The following is a 19,129-nucleotide window of genomic DNA, read 5'->3' on the forward strand; positions in this document are numbered from 1 at the left end:
ATTTTGAATTCGCGCGATGCTTGCGTGGACGCGATGTATTAGTGCCTAGTATCTCAATAGCGCGCGAAACGTTTCGCGACGAATTCGCTTCTTCTGGACAAGGTCTTACTTTTATCTTTGCCATTGCCAACTAAATCATAATCTCGGCTGCTATTATAATAACTGAAAGCAAATTATTAATCTAGGTAGAGGGTTGTTTTGTTTTTATTGGAAATCAACCTTGTACCTCTAGTAGTGCACCACTTTCGAACAAGCGGTCGGAATAGGGAAAGCTCGACTGGAGCTTTAGAATGCAAAAGGCAAAGACAAGAACATTGATAAGTTTTATTATCAAAATGAACCCTACGAAACGAAGTCTCAGCTTCGCCCAAAAAAAGAGGGTAAGTCTGATGAGAGAAAGGTAGGTGCACACTATACTCCCACTTCCACTCCCACACCTTTATGTTATTTATTCTGGTGTATTAGCTAAGGTACATTACTCCCAAATTTCATAAAAATCCGTTCAGCCGTTTGAGCGTAAAGAAGTAATAAACACAAAACTATCGCCTTTACAACATTAGTGTGATATGATTTGATGAGATAGCTCAACGCCTGGATAATTCCATGCAGTTGTAAAACTGGTTTAGCATACATCATCACAGATTTTGATCATCTTCAGTATTTCAATGCGTTAGATCTTCAAACATTATTATGCTTCCGTGTGAAGTAAGTTCCTAATGTAAAAAACTGCGACATTATTTGCTGCGATGCGATTATTCAAATTCTCGTCTTCTGACTACCCCAACTAATAATGATGCAAAGTGGCTTTCACAGCGAACAAACCTACATAAATACTTACATAATAACCGCACCCAGCAGAACAGCAGCTTTGGGTTCATAAATCTTCAACCAAAATGGAACCCACCGTGGGGACACGGCCACTGGAAATGGTGACATGACTAGTGGGTGATTGAATAGGTGTAGGGTAAAATCAAAAGACAAATAAAGTAATAAGTAACGTATATTTTTCAAGTTTGGTAAATATGTACATAAATTAATATAAAATCATTTGACTTGATGATTTGTACTACAGCTAGATTTTAAGATTCATCACCGCCGTGACTAAGTATTGTCTGAATAATGAAAAAATGGGCTAAAAGTATACATTGAACTACGTGGTAACAGCTTACTTGCACCGGGTATAAAGGCAAAAAGTGATAACCCTAACATTACATTAATTATATTCATATGAATAAGGCCGAGTCTACATGTTTCCGAGAACAGACTCCATCAGTAATGCATCGTCGTTGAATGATCACATAGTTCCGCGGTCTGTTGTAGGGATGATCGATATTTATCGACTTTAGCTGAACTTCATTATAGTACAAACTTTTCATTTCTATACAACGGTTACATAGTATTCACCGATCAATCATAATTTACGTTTCACACGATTATAATATTACTCAGGTAAGGTATGGCGATGATGACAGCGCCTACAAAATGAATACATAAAATTTCCCTAACTTCAATTAATACGAATTAATACTAAAATCGATATCAATTACTGGATAAAATCGTTCATTCCTACTCGAAAGGTGGCACGAATGCAAAGGACCGACGTACTGCATGCATTAAATGAATGCAGTTTGAAGTTTTTTTTTTTTTTAATTTTGGCTCAATGTTGCTACACTCTAAATTTACCCTACTTTTAGGCTCGGGGGTCCAGTGCAAGATGATTGTAATCTAGGGAGAGTGCGTTCACTTTCCAGCAGCGATTTCCTTCATCCTGTTGAGCGCGGAGCCGGCCCTGAACCAGGCGATCTGTTGATCGTTCAGTGAGTGGTTGAGCTGGATGCGTTCCGATTTGCCGTCTTTGTGCTTGATCTCGCATTCGACAGGCTGGAAATAATAACAAGTTGAGGTTAATATTACGCTCTAGAATACATACAAACATCGAAGCATTTTTGTTATAAATTAGTCCTTAGTGCACATTCGTTATCAGAAACTAAACACGTGAGGTGACATCCGCGTTGTGTTTTTCGAACGTTCCACGAGTTTGTAGTTATCTTCCGAGGAAAATGCACATGTTATTTGAAATGTAAAATGCACTTGTGTCAATAGAAATTATGTAACGATTTTGGCAGGTCTATAAGGTTATAGGAACAATAGAGTACATATCTCAACGAAAAGCAACGCTTAAATTTTGGCCTGTACTTATAATTGTACAGATGCAATTCCTTCATGGTGGCAAAATTCAGACACCATGATTATGTTTTTAATGAATTCAAAATTATGAACAGGAATCATTTTTTTGTTTGTTTTATATGGAGTCTTTGACTCCAAACTAATGAACTGGTTTGAAAAATAATCGAAGACCGGGAAGTGGGTCAATTTAAGATTCCAAGATGTTCTTACAGACATAGTTTACAATTGAAGCTAATATAAGCGTGATAATGATTTCAATGGGTTGGTCTATGCTCACCTTGCCGGGCGCGAGGTCCTTAAGTCCGAGCAGCGAGATCTTGTCGTCGGGCTTGATCTTGTCGTAGTCGGACGCGTTGGCGAACGTCAGCGGCAGCATACCTTGCTTCTTCAGGTTGGTCTCGTGAATCCTGAGGGTTTTTGTGAGTTTAGTTAATCATAATCATTTATTTATGTAAGCTTGTGTATTTAAATTGTAATTTTGGGCATATTTCTACAGCTAGAAATGTTACTCTAGGAAAGGGTTGGAAAGAATAGGTTTCAATTAGGGAAACGTAAGTCTTCTATAATAATATAGGATTTGCCCTGCCGTGTAACATTAATTTACATCACTACATAGTATAAATGAAAGTCGCTTTCTATGTCCCTGTATCCCTATGTACGCCCTATGTTTCTCTATCCCTACTTATGTATTTTTTAATAGATAGACTGATTAAAGAGGATGGTTTATATGTACAATAACATACAGTAAATAGTGAAGAATATTTAGTATCAGCATTGCACCCGTACGAAGCTGGGGCGGGAAGTGATACTATAATCACACTAATCGAATATTTTTATTAGTATTCTCTTACCTAGCGAATGACTTGACAATGATAGCCCTGCCGCCGAGATGCCTGGGCTCGAGCGCGGCGTGCTCGCGGGAGGAGCCCTCGCCGTAGTTCTCGTCGCCCACCACCACCCACTTGATGTTGGCGGCCTTGTAGGCGCGGGCCGTGGCGGGCACGGCGCCCCACTCGCCCGTCTTCTGGTTGCGGACCTTGTTTAGTTCGCCGTTTTCGGCGTTTGTGGCGCTGTGGGTGGGAAATACGGTAAGTATATTAATAAAAACTGACACAAAAGAAAGTGGTGGTCTGAACTATTTAAGAAAAAGGTTTGATTAAAAGATGTAAAAGAAAACTAAGTTTTATTTAGATTTTTTAAATATTCTTTTTCCGTTTTTGCGCTGGGGGTTATGTTAATTATTTTTCACATATTTCTTTCAATAACTGCAGTTGATTATAAGCATTTCTAATAAATTTTAATATTGACTGAAAATTGGTGAGCTTGGTACCAGGAGAAGAATATAAAATACTTTTTTTGCAATCCAAGTTTGGGAAGAAGTTAATACATGAAATTTCTTGTAATCTACTTTCAATGAAATTCAAGGATCTCAATACTCACGTGATAAACATATTATTGGAGATGTTGTCGAGATGTCCTCTGTACTTGAGCCAGGGTCCGGCGGCGGAGATGTGGTCGGTGGTGCACTTGCCCTTCACCTTAATGAGGATAGTCATGTCCGTCAGGTCCTTGCCGTCCCACTTGTCGAAGGGAGCCAGGAGTTGGAGACGGTCAGATGATGGGGACACGTCTACTTGCACCTCTGTGGAGTAATGGAGTATTTTTAGGTGGGAAGTTCATTGGTTTTATGAAATAAAGTGCTGGTGAAATCAAGGATAAGGAAAATAGAAGGCCTTAATACGTTTTTAAATTTCACAACTTGAAACTACACAACCTAAAAGCTAATAGCTTTGACATCCACACTGTTACCCGTTTATCTTCCAAAAAATTTGAAATTTCTCTTTTTGTGCCTTAAAAAATCTTCAGTATTTGTTTCAAAAACACCAGCAGACACTTATGAATAGTTTCATAAAAGAAAAAGATATGTTTAAGTTAAGTCGTAAACATTCTTATTATTGTAGCATATTATGTGGAGACCCTTCTTTACATGGTACATTTTTGTTAATCTTCCTTTTTTATGGACATCATTACTTTTAACGGCAACTAATGAATGATAATCATAATGTTTCACTTACTAGAGCCATCGCTAGGTGGGTGCTGGTATGTGTCCTGGCCGGGGTCGAAGCCGCGGGAGGGCAGCTCGTCCGCGAACGGGTCCGACAGCTTGAACTTCTTGCCGTCCTTGCCTTCTAGCTCGTCCTTCAGAGGGTTGAAGTCCAGGCGACCTGGGGAATGAATAGATTACAGTATTATGTATTTAGCATCTCCAAAATTTACAAAAGATTTACACATATCATGACATAGGCATGACAAAACAATGGGAATATTGTCCGCGTACTCGTTCACTTATAGGAGACCACAGCATGCACAATAATACTGGCTAAACTAACAAGTTACAAATGATAATCCCTTAAGAAACAAAATATACATAGCAAATATTAATTAAATGAAGATTTAAAGTCATAATCTAGTTGAAATAAAGACAATATAATATAATATTACCATCGTAATAAAGTTACGTAGTAAGAGAAGTTTATATTTAAATAACAGCTGTTTTAGTAAGCCACACTTTGTAAAAACGCTTATTATAAATTAGAAGATTATATTCAAGATAAAAATGCTTGGAAACATGCTGGTCCTGCTCCATAGGACGCACTGACAGTATCAAATTATTGCGAATTTAAAATTACACCCGCTAGTAAGATTGTGTTATTCTTTTGATTGTTTGTTTGTAACTTTGTACAAAAATATAAACTGATTTGTAAATGTGAACACCATGTAGCATTTTAACCTTTTTTTAATATTATTTATTCTCATATTCTTTGTCTATTGTGATTCTACATGATCTTCGCATGTTATTATAGTATGTATCAATACATACAAACTGTAATACCTATTATTTTTAAAAAGAGTAACCATGGAGTTTCTTGCCCGTTCTTCTCCATAGGAAGCTACTTTTGGAATGGGCAACTAGAATCAACTTTATTTATATTTTTTGACGTTCATAAGTGCTTGTGAAAGCCTAAGTGAAATAAATGATTTGACTTTGACTTTGACTTTATGGTCCGTGTAAAACAATGGAGTTCAGCAGTATCTAGTTATACTGGAAGTCAGCCCCAACATAGTTGAGAAAAGACTAGGCAGATGACGGATGATTTAAATATAGTTGTTTTTCACGGTTTCACTTGCGACGCGTAACGTATGCCACCCTGGGACAGTGTATTTTGTTCAAATTTAAACTTTCGGAGCCTTTACGAAGACAAACTAGATATTTTCCTCCTTATAATATGATTTTATATTATTAATTTACCAGCAAGAGACAAAGCGGTGACCAGCTCAGGGCTGGTGACAAAGCAGTGAGTCGCGGGGTTGGCGTCATTCCTTCCTGTGAAGTTCCTGTTGTAAGAGGTAACAATGGTGTTCTTCTCGCCCTTCTTCACGTCTTTGCGGTCCCACTGGCCGATGCAGGGGCCGCACGCGTTGGCTAGCACCTGTTGGGGATAAGGAAATGAGTTATTGAGAAACTGAGTTTTTGGGAGGTTGGTTGAAAAGAAAATGTGTGACTTTAGGTTTGAGGGATAATGGTTTTATGGTAAAAATAAGAGGTAATTTTTACTATTTCAATATTTTTAAGGATATTCCTGTTCTTTGATCAGAGGATCATTCATAAATTACGAATTTTAATACTAAAGGTAAATAAAGTATAAGATTAACCAAATTGAAAATAACACATGAAATTAAATGATGTACTAATTATTTAGCACGTTGAAATTAAATTCTGAGTTATGACATTTACAAAAAAAGTCACATTATAAGCTCAACACCAAGGTTTATGATTTCATGAAAACTTTTCATCGTACAGACTCAGTACTTTATTTATTCCTCTACACAAAAATATTCCAAAATGTTCCAGAAAGTACTCACAGTGCCTCCGAACTCGCGGAGGGTAGCCGCGATGCCGTCGCGTTCAATGGTGGCGCGGATCTGTTCCGACCCGGGAGTCACGTTGAATGGGATCTTGGACTTTACGCCGTGCTTCAATGCCTGGATGAAAAAAAAAATATTTTATTTAATTAATGAGAAGGTAACAAACAGGGTAAAAAAACAGGTACATATAGGTCATTCACAAAATAAATAATGTTTCATAAATAGCGAAAGAAAATAGGTTTATTTAAACTATCACGTTATTATTACACTTTTGCAGAAAACAAACTGAAAATGGTTACATACTGATGCTAATTATTACCTAGCTTAGCCTAGCTTGGAGTAGTTTTGTAAGTACACAGAACAGAAAAAAATAGATATTTTTTATTTACAAAAAATGCTGTTGTATATGTGCCTATCTTTAAAAACGCGTCAGTAACGAAAATTATATGATAAAAATCTGTTCTTAGAAAAAGATAAAACAGCAATTATTTATATCAATGACTTTTGACATGACCGTAAATAAATGCGTAAAAATTATCTAGCGGAATCCGGTTTGTTATCGGTAACTAACTTATTAATAACTAGCAGTCTCGGACATTCCGAAGAAGTAGTTCCGTTTTCACAATTATACAAAAATTATCCTGTTAGTAAAAAATAATTTTCCGCATTTTCTTTTGGTCTACCGACAATTTTCCGCATGTAATGATTTCTCTCCTATTTTTTAGGAGAGAAATCACTACTAGAGAAATCATACTAGTAACATTACACTATTATAAAGTTGAAAGTTTGTCTGAGTGTGTAATGTGTGTTTTTGTTACTTCACTCGCAAAACGACTAAACTGATTTTGATGAAACTTGGCAGTAATGTAGCTAGTATGATTTATAATCATAATTTATTCAGGTGCGTGGAGTAGCTCCCATTGAACAGGCAACAGCTAGTTTAAAATATTAGCAAGGAACTACCTCCTTAGCAATATTGACCAAGCCAGCAGCCTATGTATTTTTAGGTAAGTAGGCTGATAAATAGACCATATTGACAGACCACATTATTCTCAAGCTTGCTATTATATTCACACCTCAAGAACTACCTAAGGACCTTACCTCCTTAGCAATATTGGCACAGCGGCCCATATCTTCATAAGACGAGTTGGTGCAGGATCCGATAAGACCGACACGGATGTCAACAGGCCAGCTGTTCTTCTTGGCGATGTCTCCGAGCTTGCTGATGGGGTTCGCTAGATCCGGGGTGAAGGGACCATTCACGTGGGGCTCCAGTTTTGAGAGGTCGATTTCGATCACCTGGGTAAGTAAAAACGTATTTAGATAAAAGAAAATTTTAGGCGACCATATTGTTATGTTGTTCAAGTTAATCTGTGTTAGCAAAAAAAAGATTTCAATTTATTACAAAACTTAAGGGATTCATGGTTAAGACGCTATCCTGGATTTTGCTTTTATTGAGTTGAGCACAAATGGTAGTCGTTTTGTAACATTATTTTAATTTTAGATAAGGAATTTTGCGCCAACCAACAAACTTTGTAATTAGCCATTCTAGATTATTGATTTATTAGCCGTAAATATGTAAAGTATTTTAGCAAAGAAAAACATCTACTTGGTAGTAAGGTCTTCATTTCCTAAACATCATGTATAACCAACCAACTCTCAAAATTAAAATATATCTCACAATAATTAAATTTTAAATACAATATCAAAGTAAATTGAGCTGTATTACCTGGTCATAAGGTGCCTTTCAGTCGGGTCACTTCTATTCAAATGCAATGTCAAAGTAAATTGAGCTCTATTACCTGGTCATAAGGTGCCTTAGAGTCGGGCGTCAACAGGTGCTTGTACTTGTTAGCGAAGCCGGCGATCTCACCGCGGCCGGTGGACTTCAGGTACGCTTCCATACGGCTGTTGTAGGGGAACACCTGTACAAACAGATATTATGTAAGCATGTTACATTATGAAATAGATTGTAGTTGTCTTTAAAATGACTCCAAATGTCATTTTGTGGTATTATGTCTGCACTCCCATAGACTATAGGACTTGCACTGTTTTTCTGTTTATCGTTTTAAAAGTTATTTATCTTACAAATAAAATTCTCGTGTCACAATGTTAGTTACTTTACTCCTCCGAAACGTCTTTGCTGATTTTTATTAAATTTTTGTAGGTCTGAGAATTGGCTACTAGCTATTTTTCATAACCCTAATATCTAGAAATAATTTATATATAAAAACAAATTTTGCCGGATCAGCTAGTTTATTTTTTGTATATTTCTCCCCTATATTTTGAGTACATTCACCAAACATAATTGGCATAAATAAGACAATCTGATATGGTTGATTGAAATCCAAACTTTTATTTATTTGTTTCAGAATATTTATAATGTAATACTAGTTGAGTTACATAATGATGCTGCTGAGCTAAACTTTCACGTGACTTCTAGATCAATACAAATCCGTATTATGGTTTCCGATAGAAGATTCTATTGAGTCTAGACATGTGTTTAGATGAGTAACACCTCGTTTAGATAATAATATCATAGATAGACAACTGCCCTTGAACTTAGATTGTGCGTATCGGCTGACCTAGACTGCGTGTGGAAATTAATAGATGTGCAGCCCTGAACAAAGTGCAATAGACCTCATAGAGAAAATTGTAATGCCCATGAAGCATTTAATCACGTGAATAAAATTAACGCCGAATGGCAAAACACATATTTTTTTATGAAGTTCGTAGCTTATGAGAAATTCAAAGCCCTACGCGCATTTAATTTAATGTAGTTTCAGGCTTTGTATTTAATTTGTAACATTGGTTTCTCTGAGACTTTGACAAAACCACTTAGGAATTAGCTAATTTTTATTTACAATACATATTTTCAATACATATTTACAATAAATATCAAAAACTATCCTAGTAAGTTTCAGGCTGTTTTTTATATTATTTTTTTTTGGAAAAAGGATTAGGATAAGTGTTAACTTAAGTTTAACTGGTAACTTAACTTTAATTGGTAACTTGAGTTTATTTGAACTATTAAAACTATTATATCTAACCCTAATTAAGTTGCTAAATATTTCTACACAATCACAATATCCCTCAGAAAAACTGTTTTCAAAACTCATTTAAATCAAGGATTTACAAACGACACCTAGAACATTTCCTTTCCAAAAATATTATTATGTAGTTTCTTAACATATCTGAATCCGTACATTTTTGTTCTTGAAATACTTACACTGGTAGTAGCTCCGATCTCAGCACCCATGTTGCAGATGGTAGCCATGCCGGTACAAGAGATGGAGTCGACTCCAGGGCCGAAGTACTCGACGATGGCGCCGGTGCCTCCCTTCACGGTCAGAATGCCGGCCACCTTGAGGATCACGTCCTTGGGGCTCGTCCAGCCCTTCATTTGTCCTGGTAGAGAGTTTTGGGTTAGTAACTGGCAATAACGGTTTGGCAGGAAGGTATTTTTGGACGTAATACAGATCGTGGTTTAATTTAGATAATAAAATAATAGTTATTAGAATTGTCTGCGCATATTAATATGAGTGAATATTGCAGTCATTCTGAAAGATGTCATTGAAAATGATTATTTTCAGAAAAAAATATAATATTGGTAGTGCAAAAGTTTTTGAATACTTTCTTTAACCATTTTTTTATCTAGGTAGTCATTTAATATTTTTATTCTTCTCCAATTTTCTTCCTTATCTGTTTCCTTATTATCGCCAATGGTAGAGATTGTATTGTATACGATTAAGAAATTGGGTAATTCCCATGATGGAATTTTGTTTAACATGTTCAATCTTATTTTAGCGATTTGATTTTTTTATAATAATGGGTCAGATATGATAACATAATGGGACAAGGCACTAACGCCCTTCCTGTTCTCACTAATTCGATTAACAAGAACGCGTCAAGTGGAAGTCCACATTTACGCAGAAATGAAAGGGATATGTTATTTCCTGTTCAGAGAAGTCATGAATGCTTGAGCACAGGATTGTTTACAGCTGTTGTATGACAGGAAAAAACATTTTCTTTCTTGAAATTCCCTCTTTATATGTCATTCAGCTGTTTCAGAATCAAATCAACAACAGAAGTTTTGCTTTGTGGAGCACTATTTTCTTCTTCTTCTAAGCGAGTCGATGGCAATAGAACCTAATTTTTTGCTAGATATTTCGTGGCGTTGTTCATTTTCAGTGGTGGCATGTAGCTCTTTCGCTTTGCAGGTGTCGGGGCACACTGGACCACTTGAAGGTGGCGCATTATTTGTGGTAACGACTTGTATGATCATTACATTTTGAAGCCGAAGGCAAGAAAACTAAAGCCTGAACTCGTAATCATTACGTGATGAAAGGTGACGCATTTTAGTTTTTAATTGAATCAAAGAGTACGATAAAGGACAAATTTTGTTTGTTTATTATTGTCACCAACATTTTCAATAGCATGCGAAGTTTCTTTGTGTAGTATCTATATGGGAGAAATGCCGGCTGTCTTTGCCAAGTTCAAATGCCAGATAAAAATAATTTATGGCGAATTTAGAATCGAGTATAAAGTTGGAATTCACTGCTATGACGATCTTTATTCAAACTTTGCTTTTAGTTAGGGATTGGTTTCTTTATATACAAAAGAGTTTCTTTTTTATAAAGGTATTATTTTAAACAGCTGCTGTTTGCGATTTCATATACATAGAATATTTTACGCAGGATATTTGCAGTTGTCGTCACTGTGTTTGTTTCCGTGACGTCAAGATTATTGTCGCTTCCACGCGAAATAGCTGATAAATGATAATATTCTCTGTAAACCAACCTGTCCTTCTAAGGCAGCCTTTTTGGAGCAAATAGTGTGATATCATAGAGGAAATATTTTGTTTTTTTTTTGTTTTGTATATGAAAGCAGAAATTGTATGTTTCGTTTTTTTTTTAATATAATGTTAGGTTATTAGTATTTATTTAATCACGTGAAATCAATATTGCTATAATTCTGATATTAATTGTAAGGAAGATCAAATGAGGTGAATCAATTGCTTAATGATTGCACCTGAAAAAGTTTAATTTTATCATTATTTTATCTTGGGCATAGATAACAGAACGTCGCATTGTTTGTTTTATAAATACCTGCACTTCACAGGGAATCTTTCGTTTGTGAACATTGTGAAATAGGTCTCCTTTTCTAACCTTCGTAGGTCACAAAGTTTCAATTCGCCTTATGTATAAGGCTCAGGACTCCACTAAAGTGGAGCGTAGGAGTTTGTAAACAACCAATAATATTTTTCCTTTCAATGGACACCACTGAGTGTCAACGTCAAATATCATTACCATCTACGCTACAATGACTACAAAAATCATTACCACTGTATAGTGTACATTGACCTTTTTACAAAATACCTACTTCCATAAACAACAAGAATACAAAATGAATACTTACAAGAAACAAAAACCTACTCATCAACATAGTCGTACATTGAACGGTGCGACCACGTGATGCGGCGCACAATTTGTATCAATTGCTTGTGTATACTGCGCAGTCTAGAATTCTTGTTATATCTATGTATAGGTAGTTAGATATATTCCTTGTGAAATACTAGGTCATGTGGAAGAGTGAAGACTGTCCAAGATATTTTGTTTAGGATGTATAGACTATAGGCGGAAAGTGTAATTCTTGTTATATCTACATAAAGGTATTTAAATATAGGGGTGTATGTAGGTATTCCTTCTGCAATAGTAGGTTATGTGGAAGAGTGAAGACTGTCCAAGATATTTTGTTTAAGACATAAGTATAGGCAGAAAGTCTTTCTAACTCCAAGCCTATCACAGGCGTTCTTGAAGATGAAAGTATTTTTTTACACATGCTTTTTTATGAGAGAATAAGATTTTAGCGATACCAGAACAGAAAATGGTGACCAAAATTATAGTGTATATTTCATATTTCGTGTAAGGATTGACGACTTCAAAATGTGTTAATTGAGTCAACACTGAGAACCGGATACATTTCAATTTAGGAAATATGCCTGTTTGTGTTTTAATTCCGATTTATGATAACATTGTTAACAGCACGTTGCATTATAACTTATATAATTTTGTACACATACTGTATATCTGAATAAGTAAATGCCAAAGTATTCAACGTATTTTATACTACATATACTTCATTATGTACCTATATCTTCGTAGTACCATATCGCCGCTTAATTTTCTCGTGACCTGAGCGCATATGTACCAAAAATTATCAAAATGGACGTCAATCGAGGCCATAAACGCATTGCATTATCAGTAATATGCAACGTCATTGGATTCTTGTGTTTTATAAACAAAACTACACTACACGCCCACGATTTAAAATTAAAACTAAAAAAAATATCTATGTGGTTCCGTACAAAAATAAAAATACAATTTAGAGTTCTAAAAATAAATCATAACTATTTTACTTTTACTGACTTTAACAAGTACATTTTAATATTATATCTATGTTTCTGTCTTATATTTTCTAAATAAAAAAAACTAAAATAAATATGTACCAATACTAATAAAAACAGAAACAAAAATCCTACTATTTGAACATCTCACCAAACTTTTTCACATGCGGATCGAAAGACACCAGCATATGGCAGGGTTTCGACAGACTCCCTGTAATAAATGTATCTACAACTGAACAAAAACGAAATAAAATAAAGAAGAAAAATAAATAAAATGTGCTCTTGATTCGTAACTTTGTTACTATAGTAACGAATTTTACTTTATATCATCATCATACTCCTGTCCATATCCTAATTATATTTGGAGTGGGGCAGGATTTAATTGGTCAACTTAATTTTCTATGGTACTAAAATTGTATAGATTGATGTCCTCATCTGTATTAACATAATTATCGTAGTTGTCTGACAAGATCTAGTCAACGCAATTCCGTAATTGTGCCAAACCAGTTATTTCAATAAAATTGACTTAAATTATCATCAGGAAGTGGTAGCAACTTCGCATTATAAATTAGATAATATTTTTTTCAAAAAAAAATCATCATAAACTTGTATTGTTCAGCGTCAATCCTACTTATACTATAAAGATAAAGATAAATTTATTTGTTAAAAAACAGATGTTATAAAGGTGTTACAATATTATTTACAGTTTCAATATGTTTTGCCATGTCAGGCGTACAAATTTACATTTATTAAACTTAAAATCTAAAATCTAAAAAATAGATCCACCAATACAAATCAGGTGTCTTTTTACATTAGATGCTGCAAAAAAAATCGTAAAATTCTTATCACACCCGCGGATCCCTAGAAAGTTCTTTCGCCCACTTCGTATTGACATTGGCAGGTTGGCGCCCCGCCACGCGAGACTGACCAATCTATTTATATTACACACACACATGCATAACATATGTTTCAGTGTGCGCACTACTTTTTCAGTGCAACGAAACTACAAGAATTGGTCTTCATTAAACATTGATAAGTTGGAATAAACAATCGTATTTTTAGGTACAGTCAAGCACAAAGTTTTTAAATAACAAATAAACTGCATATTTTCGTAATTTCAGTCATAATATTTGTTCTACTTAATATTCTCGAGTTGTTTTTCTAATCCATGTTCTCGAGTAATTTTTATTTTGTTTCGTGTTGAAACTGTTAATTTACTTTTGTCATTGATTGTTCTTTTTTAATACAAAGATTTAGATAGGGTACGTATTACGCCCGAATTGTGCAATGTTTACAGTTTACATAACTTTATTTTCAAACGAATACCGCAATCAGAATAATGACTTAAGTACTTTGTTTGCTGACTGTGCCTTACTTGTCCAATTCGTAAGGTCAAATTGATAACAGAAGGAATCTGCAATTTTTTAAGATATCTATAAATACAATTGTTTTTTTTTTATTAACAAGATGTCGAGGGACTTTATTATTCAAAAATTATATTCAATGACATATGTATTCCAGTAGGTACCTACTTTATAATATCCGTAATTTGTGATTCAGGCAATAAAATATGGCTAGACTTTAGCCACGAAGAAACAAGCATATATTAGCTTAAATTAACACGTCTTTATTCTACATACCAATAAAGTATGAGATTTTTACAGCGCGTTGAACCATTTGCCTATACCGGTAGTCGAACCATTTTCAGTTGTCAAACACCGATTTGACCAATAGGCGGCAAGTGTACATCTAGTTATACTTAGTTAAATGGTGTAATTGCCTTAATATTTTTTGCTATCCAAAAATGGTTGTACTCATAACCTTTGGTCGTCTGTTTGTCACAAGTACAGTACGTATGATGCCTCGTTGGTCTAGCTGTCGCTAGTGCGGCTGCTAAGCACGAGGTCTCGGGTTCGATTCCCGAGTCGGGCCGAAATCGCTTTGTGGGTTTTAGAAGACTTTCACAAAGCAGCCCGGAGCCTGGAAGCTGGTGATTGATACACCCGTGCATCGGAGAGCACGTAAATGTCGGTCCTGCGCCTGATCTCTCTCCGGTCGTGTCGGATTACCGTCCCATCGGGCTATGAGAGTTAAGGAATAGTGAGTGCACCTGTGTCTGCGCAAATGCTCGTGCACTATAATATGTCCTGCGTAGTTGGCTAATCTCCTTACATGAGAACAGCCGCCGTAGCCGATAATCGGCTAGGAGGACATCATCATCATCACGTATGATGTCGTAAATAATAACGAGCTATTATTCTTCATTATGAACGCAGTGCTATTAAGTTTCGTTTACAAGGTGACTTGAACGAGACAGTTTAATAGCGCCATGTTAATAGGCGAGGAAATAGTTTACATAATGTTTGGTTATGTATAATACCTATTTACTGTTGGTAGGCGAGTTTCGGTTTTATTGGAAGTTACTAAAGAAATCGCTTTTTGTCAAGTTTTTGCAGAAGTAAATGTGACTTTTATGTCACCTATCTTGTAAAAAAAGGTGTACTTATTATATTTTTTTTATTTCGTGTCATTTTGAATTATCTAAATATTTGGCAACTGCTTTCATATTTCGATAAAAAAAGTCTCTTTTAGACCAATTCTTTTGTAATATTTTGTTACAATGGATGCAGTAAAACTAGTATTTTTCTACTGTACTTAACCAGTACATGTTATTACTAGAACATAAACAAATAGTAGACTTACCGGTAAGCTTGACACCAATAACTTTAGGGCACTTCAGTTCCCATGGAATGCTGGCCATTACGTCTACTGCATCAGCACCACCAACGCCTGGACAGAAGACAAGAAGGTTTTACCTATGAAGGTTGTACATGATTTTATGATGACAAAATGTAGAACTAAAAATTTTATAGAGAGATTATTAGCTTCATTCATGACCCGTGGGAACTAATTCGGGCATTTGGTTAAGAATAGTCTATAGCCTTCCTCATCCAGGAATCCAGCTAATTAACACTACAATAATTTTTCAATTTGGTCCTTTATTTCCTGAGATTAGCTATTGAGCTTATGAAAAAAAAATTTTAGATGGAAAAATCGTTTTACTATAGTAAACGATAAGCATTCAAGTTCTTAAATACCTATTAGAATGCATGTAGCACATTTTAAAACCATTTACAACATATTGAAAGTATTATGTTTCATTGAATAAAATCACATTTCTCTCAAAGGAATATCTACTTGAAACAAGGTAGTCTGTTATCTGAAAATGTTAATATCTGGTAGCAAATCTAAAGATAATCTATGAAGTGTTATCATTGTAATGTGTAACTACGTTTATGCAACAGCTTTCAGTTTTTGATCTTAACATTTCTAATACACTATGAAATGAATGAATGATTTGGAGTAAGTGGTTTTAGAGAATGCAAACTTCTCTTCTATTTGGTGCCTAATTGTAAGATAAAAAGAGATACATATATTGTATCTGTCATACTTTTCTACTCATAGTCTAGTCATACTAGTCATACTTTTGTAGACTAGTTTAAAATAAATAGAGTACGATTTTAATCAGTGTGCCCTTTATCTTTAAGTTTAGCAATTGTAAATACATATACATATGTCTATTATGTATTAAATATTCCAGACACAACAAAATAGGACTTAAACATTTTTAGTAGCATTTTAATAATATTTCTTGACTTACCGATGCAGAGTCCACCGAGTCCACCACCGTTGGGTGTGTGGGAGTCAGTTCCGATCATCAAGAGACCAGGGAAGGCGTAGTTCTCAAGGATGATCTGATGGATGATACCAGAGCCGGGCTTCCAGAAACCGACGCCATACTTAGCTCCAGCTGTCTCCAAGAACTTGTATACTTCTTTGTTGATGTCCTAGAGAAGGTTTAGGAAGTTAGTTTAGGAAAGTAAATATTTGAATGTTATGGAGTTTTTCTGGTGTTTTTTCTGTATGAGCTATCTTGAACAGTGTGAATAGTCTTCAAGTGTGTTGAGACCTCTCGAAAGTATTGTTTTGACACATTTGTCTTTTGGTTAATAGGAAAAAAGATAGGCTATAAGAGTAGATACTTAGTCTAGTAAGTTTAAAAATGTTTGTGTTCTTATTTTTGAGAACAATAATAGTGCATCAACCTTAACTTCAATAATAATATTATCAGTGACAATTGAGTAATACGTCAATTTGGGACATATAAAAATATATCTTGCACTGAGTACTCATTGTTTATATGACTTTTAACCTGTGATATGCCCATATCATTTTGTAGATCATAGTAAAAAATATTTATAAACATTTGTATTGTATGCACAGCTACATTTAAATAGCTTATTTAAAAATACATACAAATATGTACTTAATTAAAACATAAATGGATAAAATTCATGAAACTCGCTTTTTTTAATATACTAACATAGTAAAACACCAGTTTTACAACATACATTAAAATTATGACTTTTTTTTGTATTGGGATACCGATGAAAATGTTCTATAAAAATGACAGTTCATACCTTAGCTCTCGCCAAGTCCTTGTCACCTCCAATCTGAGCTTCAATCAAGTGGTCACAGTGGATGGTGGAAGGTACAGCCACACGGGGCAGACCAGATGAGATGAACTGCAACATAGCCATCTGGGCGGTGGCATCCTGCATGGCAACCCTGTCGGGCCGCAGGCGAAGGTAGCTGGTTCCACGCTCAATTTCCTAGGGAAGAAATTAATATATGGAATGTTCTAGAATAAATTGGAGATAATTGTTGATTTTGGTGGGAATTGATGACTGTTAAAAATAAATATTTAATTAGTACCTGAGTTATTATTTAGATGTTTATAATAGTAAATAGCAAAAGCATGAATTAATAAATAAAGAACAGCAGTCTCAATTTGTAAATGTACCTTCTGATGCTTTGATTTTATTTAATGATAGGTGTATTTTTCTTCTATTCTTATTTAAAATTGCTACATATTATTCTTTAATAAATATTTTTTATTTTATTACATTTAGAGTTTAGAGTCCCTGCATAAACAAAATGACACTGTTCTAAATACTTTTTTGTTTTTTTTACATGAACATGATAATGTAATCCCTGGAAGCTATATTATTTACTGTATTGATATTCTGCCTATTGCTTTTGATAAGAATTAATCCCAAACAAAACATTGTTTACAAACTTTATAGTTTTTACATTTATTGAGGAAAACATACCTATTTAATGGCCAGATATTAATTTACGAATTTGCACTTTAAGATTTTCTTCAACAAATTGTGTATAACAGGATAAAGTCTCAATATTATTTAAAATGCATCAGTTGTTCCAAACTTTTAAGGAGTTTACCTTGAAAAAGGTCATACACATTTCTGCTTCTTTTGAGTTCCAAGTTTTCCTCAGAATATTAAATGAGTATTATATAATGGTGTCTTACCTGTCCCTTCGGGTCATCCAGATGAGAATACAGCACCTTCTCAGACAAGGTCATGTCGCGACCTAACCTCTTCTTCACAACTTCCAAGTTTTGGGACAACTTGTCGTACGGCAGCGGGGCCTTGTCGAACTTCGACATGGCGACCTACAACACATCGTAACACTTAGAACCCCAACTTCGAGCCCTAATCACAAATTTCCACAGTTACATCGATTACATAACATCATCTTATTATCACTGAAAACACTGGAAATAACACTTTTTGGAGGTTTGTACGTACTTGGGCCGCCGCAGCGGCGAGTGGGGACACGCTGAAGCATCTTTGTTGGATTTCCAAGAGCACCACCCGTGTCCTGGATCCCTGGGTAACAAAGTTACGGCGTCAATAAAAACCTTATAAAAACATTACAATGTATGCAGGGGCTGTTGCCAATATTCTGTTAGTAACTTAAATCTTAATAAATTGTATAATCATAACCCCGGTTGACCTCATATGGTTTATTTTACGTGACCTGACCTATCCATTCATGATGGTTTATCGGAATTTCTTAATCGGTTACATTTGCGATAGCAGCGTAAACAAATGAGGAATTAATTGTATAAACACACATTAATATTGGGTATTTGTCGAGTAAGAATCCAAAACGTGGAATCACTAAAATATGAACGAACTTACCTGGCCATGCAAAACTCTCATACAGTGAGCCATGGTTCCCGGACTTCACAGAATTTTAAAAAGTTTGAAAACAACAGTATAATAAAATAAGTTACGGCACCATGGATTTTGTGGAATAAATAGCCAGATAAATGGATCGATATAGACTACAAAAATCACACTCTTCACCACTGCGTTCGCAGGATTGGCAGTTTTTTGTTCTGCACACGGATTTTGACGTTGGTTCTTTAAGTTGCTACACCAGAAAAACGTTTTTGGTAGGCGGGTAAAAAAATATTTGAAATTTTTGTCAAATTTCGTCATTACCTAAGACCGTGAATACCATTACGATTTCAATTAAATGATTTCTAAAAATCCCTCCTTTTCCTAACGGCATTTGTTAGACTCGAAAAATACTAGAAATAAATGATTTCTGTTGGTTTTTAATTAAGGTAAATTATTTTTTTGCAAGCAAGCATACCTTCTACGTTCCATTTTACTTTTACAGCTTACTTACCTCGTTTCCTATTTATAAATTAAAAACTAAATCTTTATTTCATAA

At 34.9% G+C, this 19,129-nt stretch overlaps 1 protein-coding gene across 1 annotated transcript; it reads right to left on the reverse strand.

Annotated features, from left to right (window-relative positions):
- Positions 1–982: 982 nt before the first annotated feature.
- LOC124633019 (probable aconitate hydratase, mitochondrial) lies at positions 983–18,792 on the reverse strand. Its single transcript, XM_047168102.1, has 16 exons — positions 18,589–18,792; positions 18,193–18,273; positions 17,913–18,056; positions 17,002–17,193; positions 16,182–16,368; positions 15,224–15,310; positions 9,344–9,522; positions 7,917–8,039; positions 7,216–7,413; positions 6,112–6,231; positions 5,498–5,678; positions 4,263–4,412; positions 3,628–3,829; positions 3,039–3,257; positions 2,465–2,594; positions 983–1,881 (listed from the first exon to the last, which is right to left on the reverse strand). The coding sequence occupies exons 1-16, from the start codon at positions 18,619–18,621 to the stop codon at positions 1,741–1,743; spliced, it is 2,367 nt and encodes a 788-aa protein (XP_047024058.1). The 5' UTR covers positions 18,622–18,792; the 3' UTR covers positions 983–1,740.
- Positions 18,793–19,129: the final 337 nt, after the last annotated feature.

Source organism: Helicoverpa zea, chromosome 9 (genome assembly GCF_022581195.2).
Source record: "Helicoverpa zea isolate HzStark_Cry1AcR chromosome 9, ilHelZeax1.1, whole genome shotgun sequence".
NCBI classification, from domain to species: domain Eukaryota; kingdom Metazoa; phylum Arthropoda; class Insecta; order Lepidoptera; family Noctuidae; genus Helicoverpa; species Helicoverpa zea.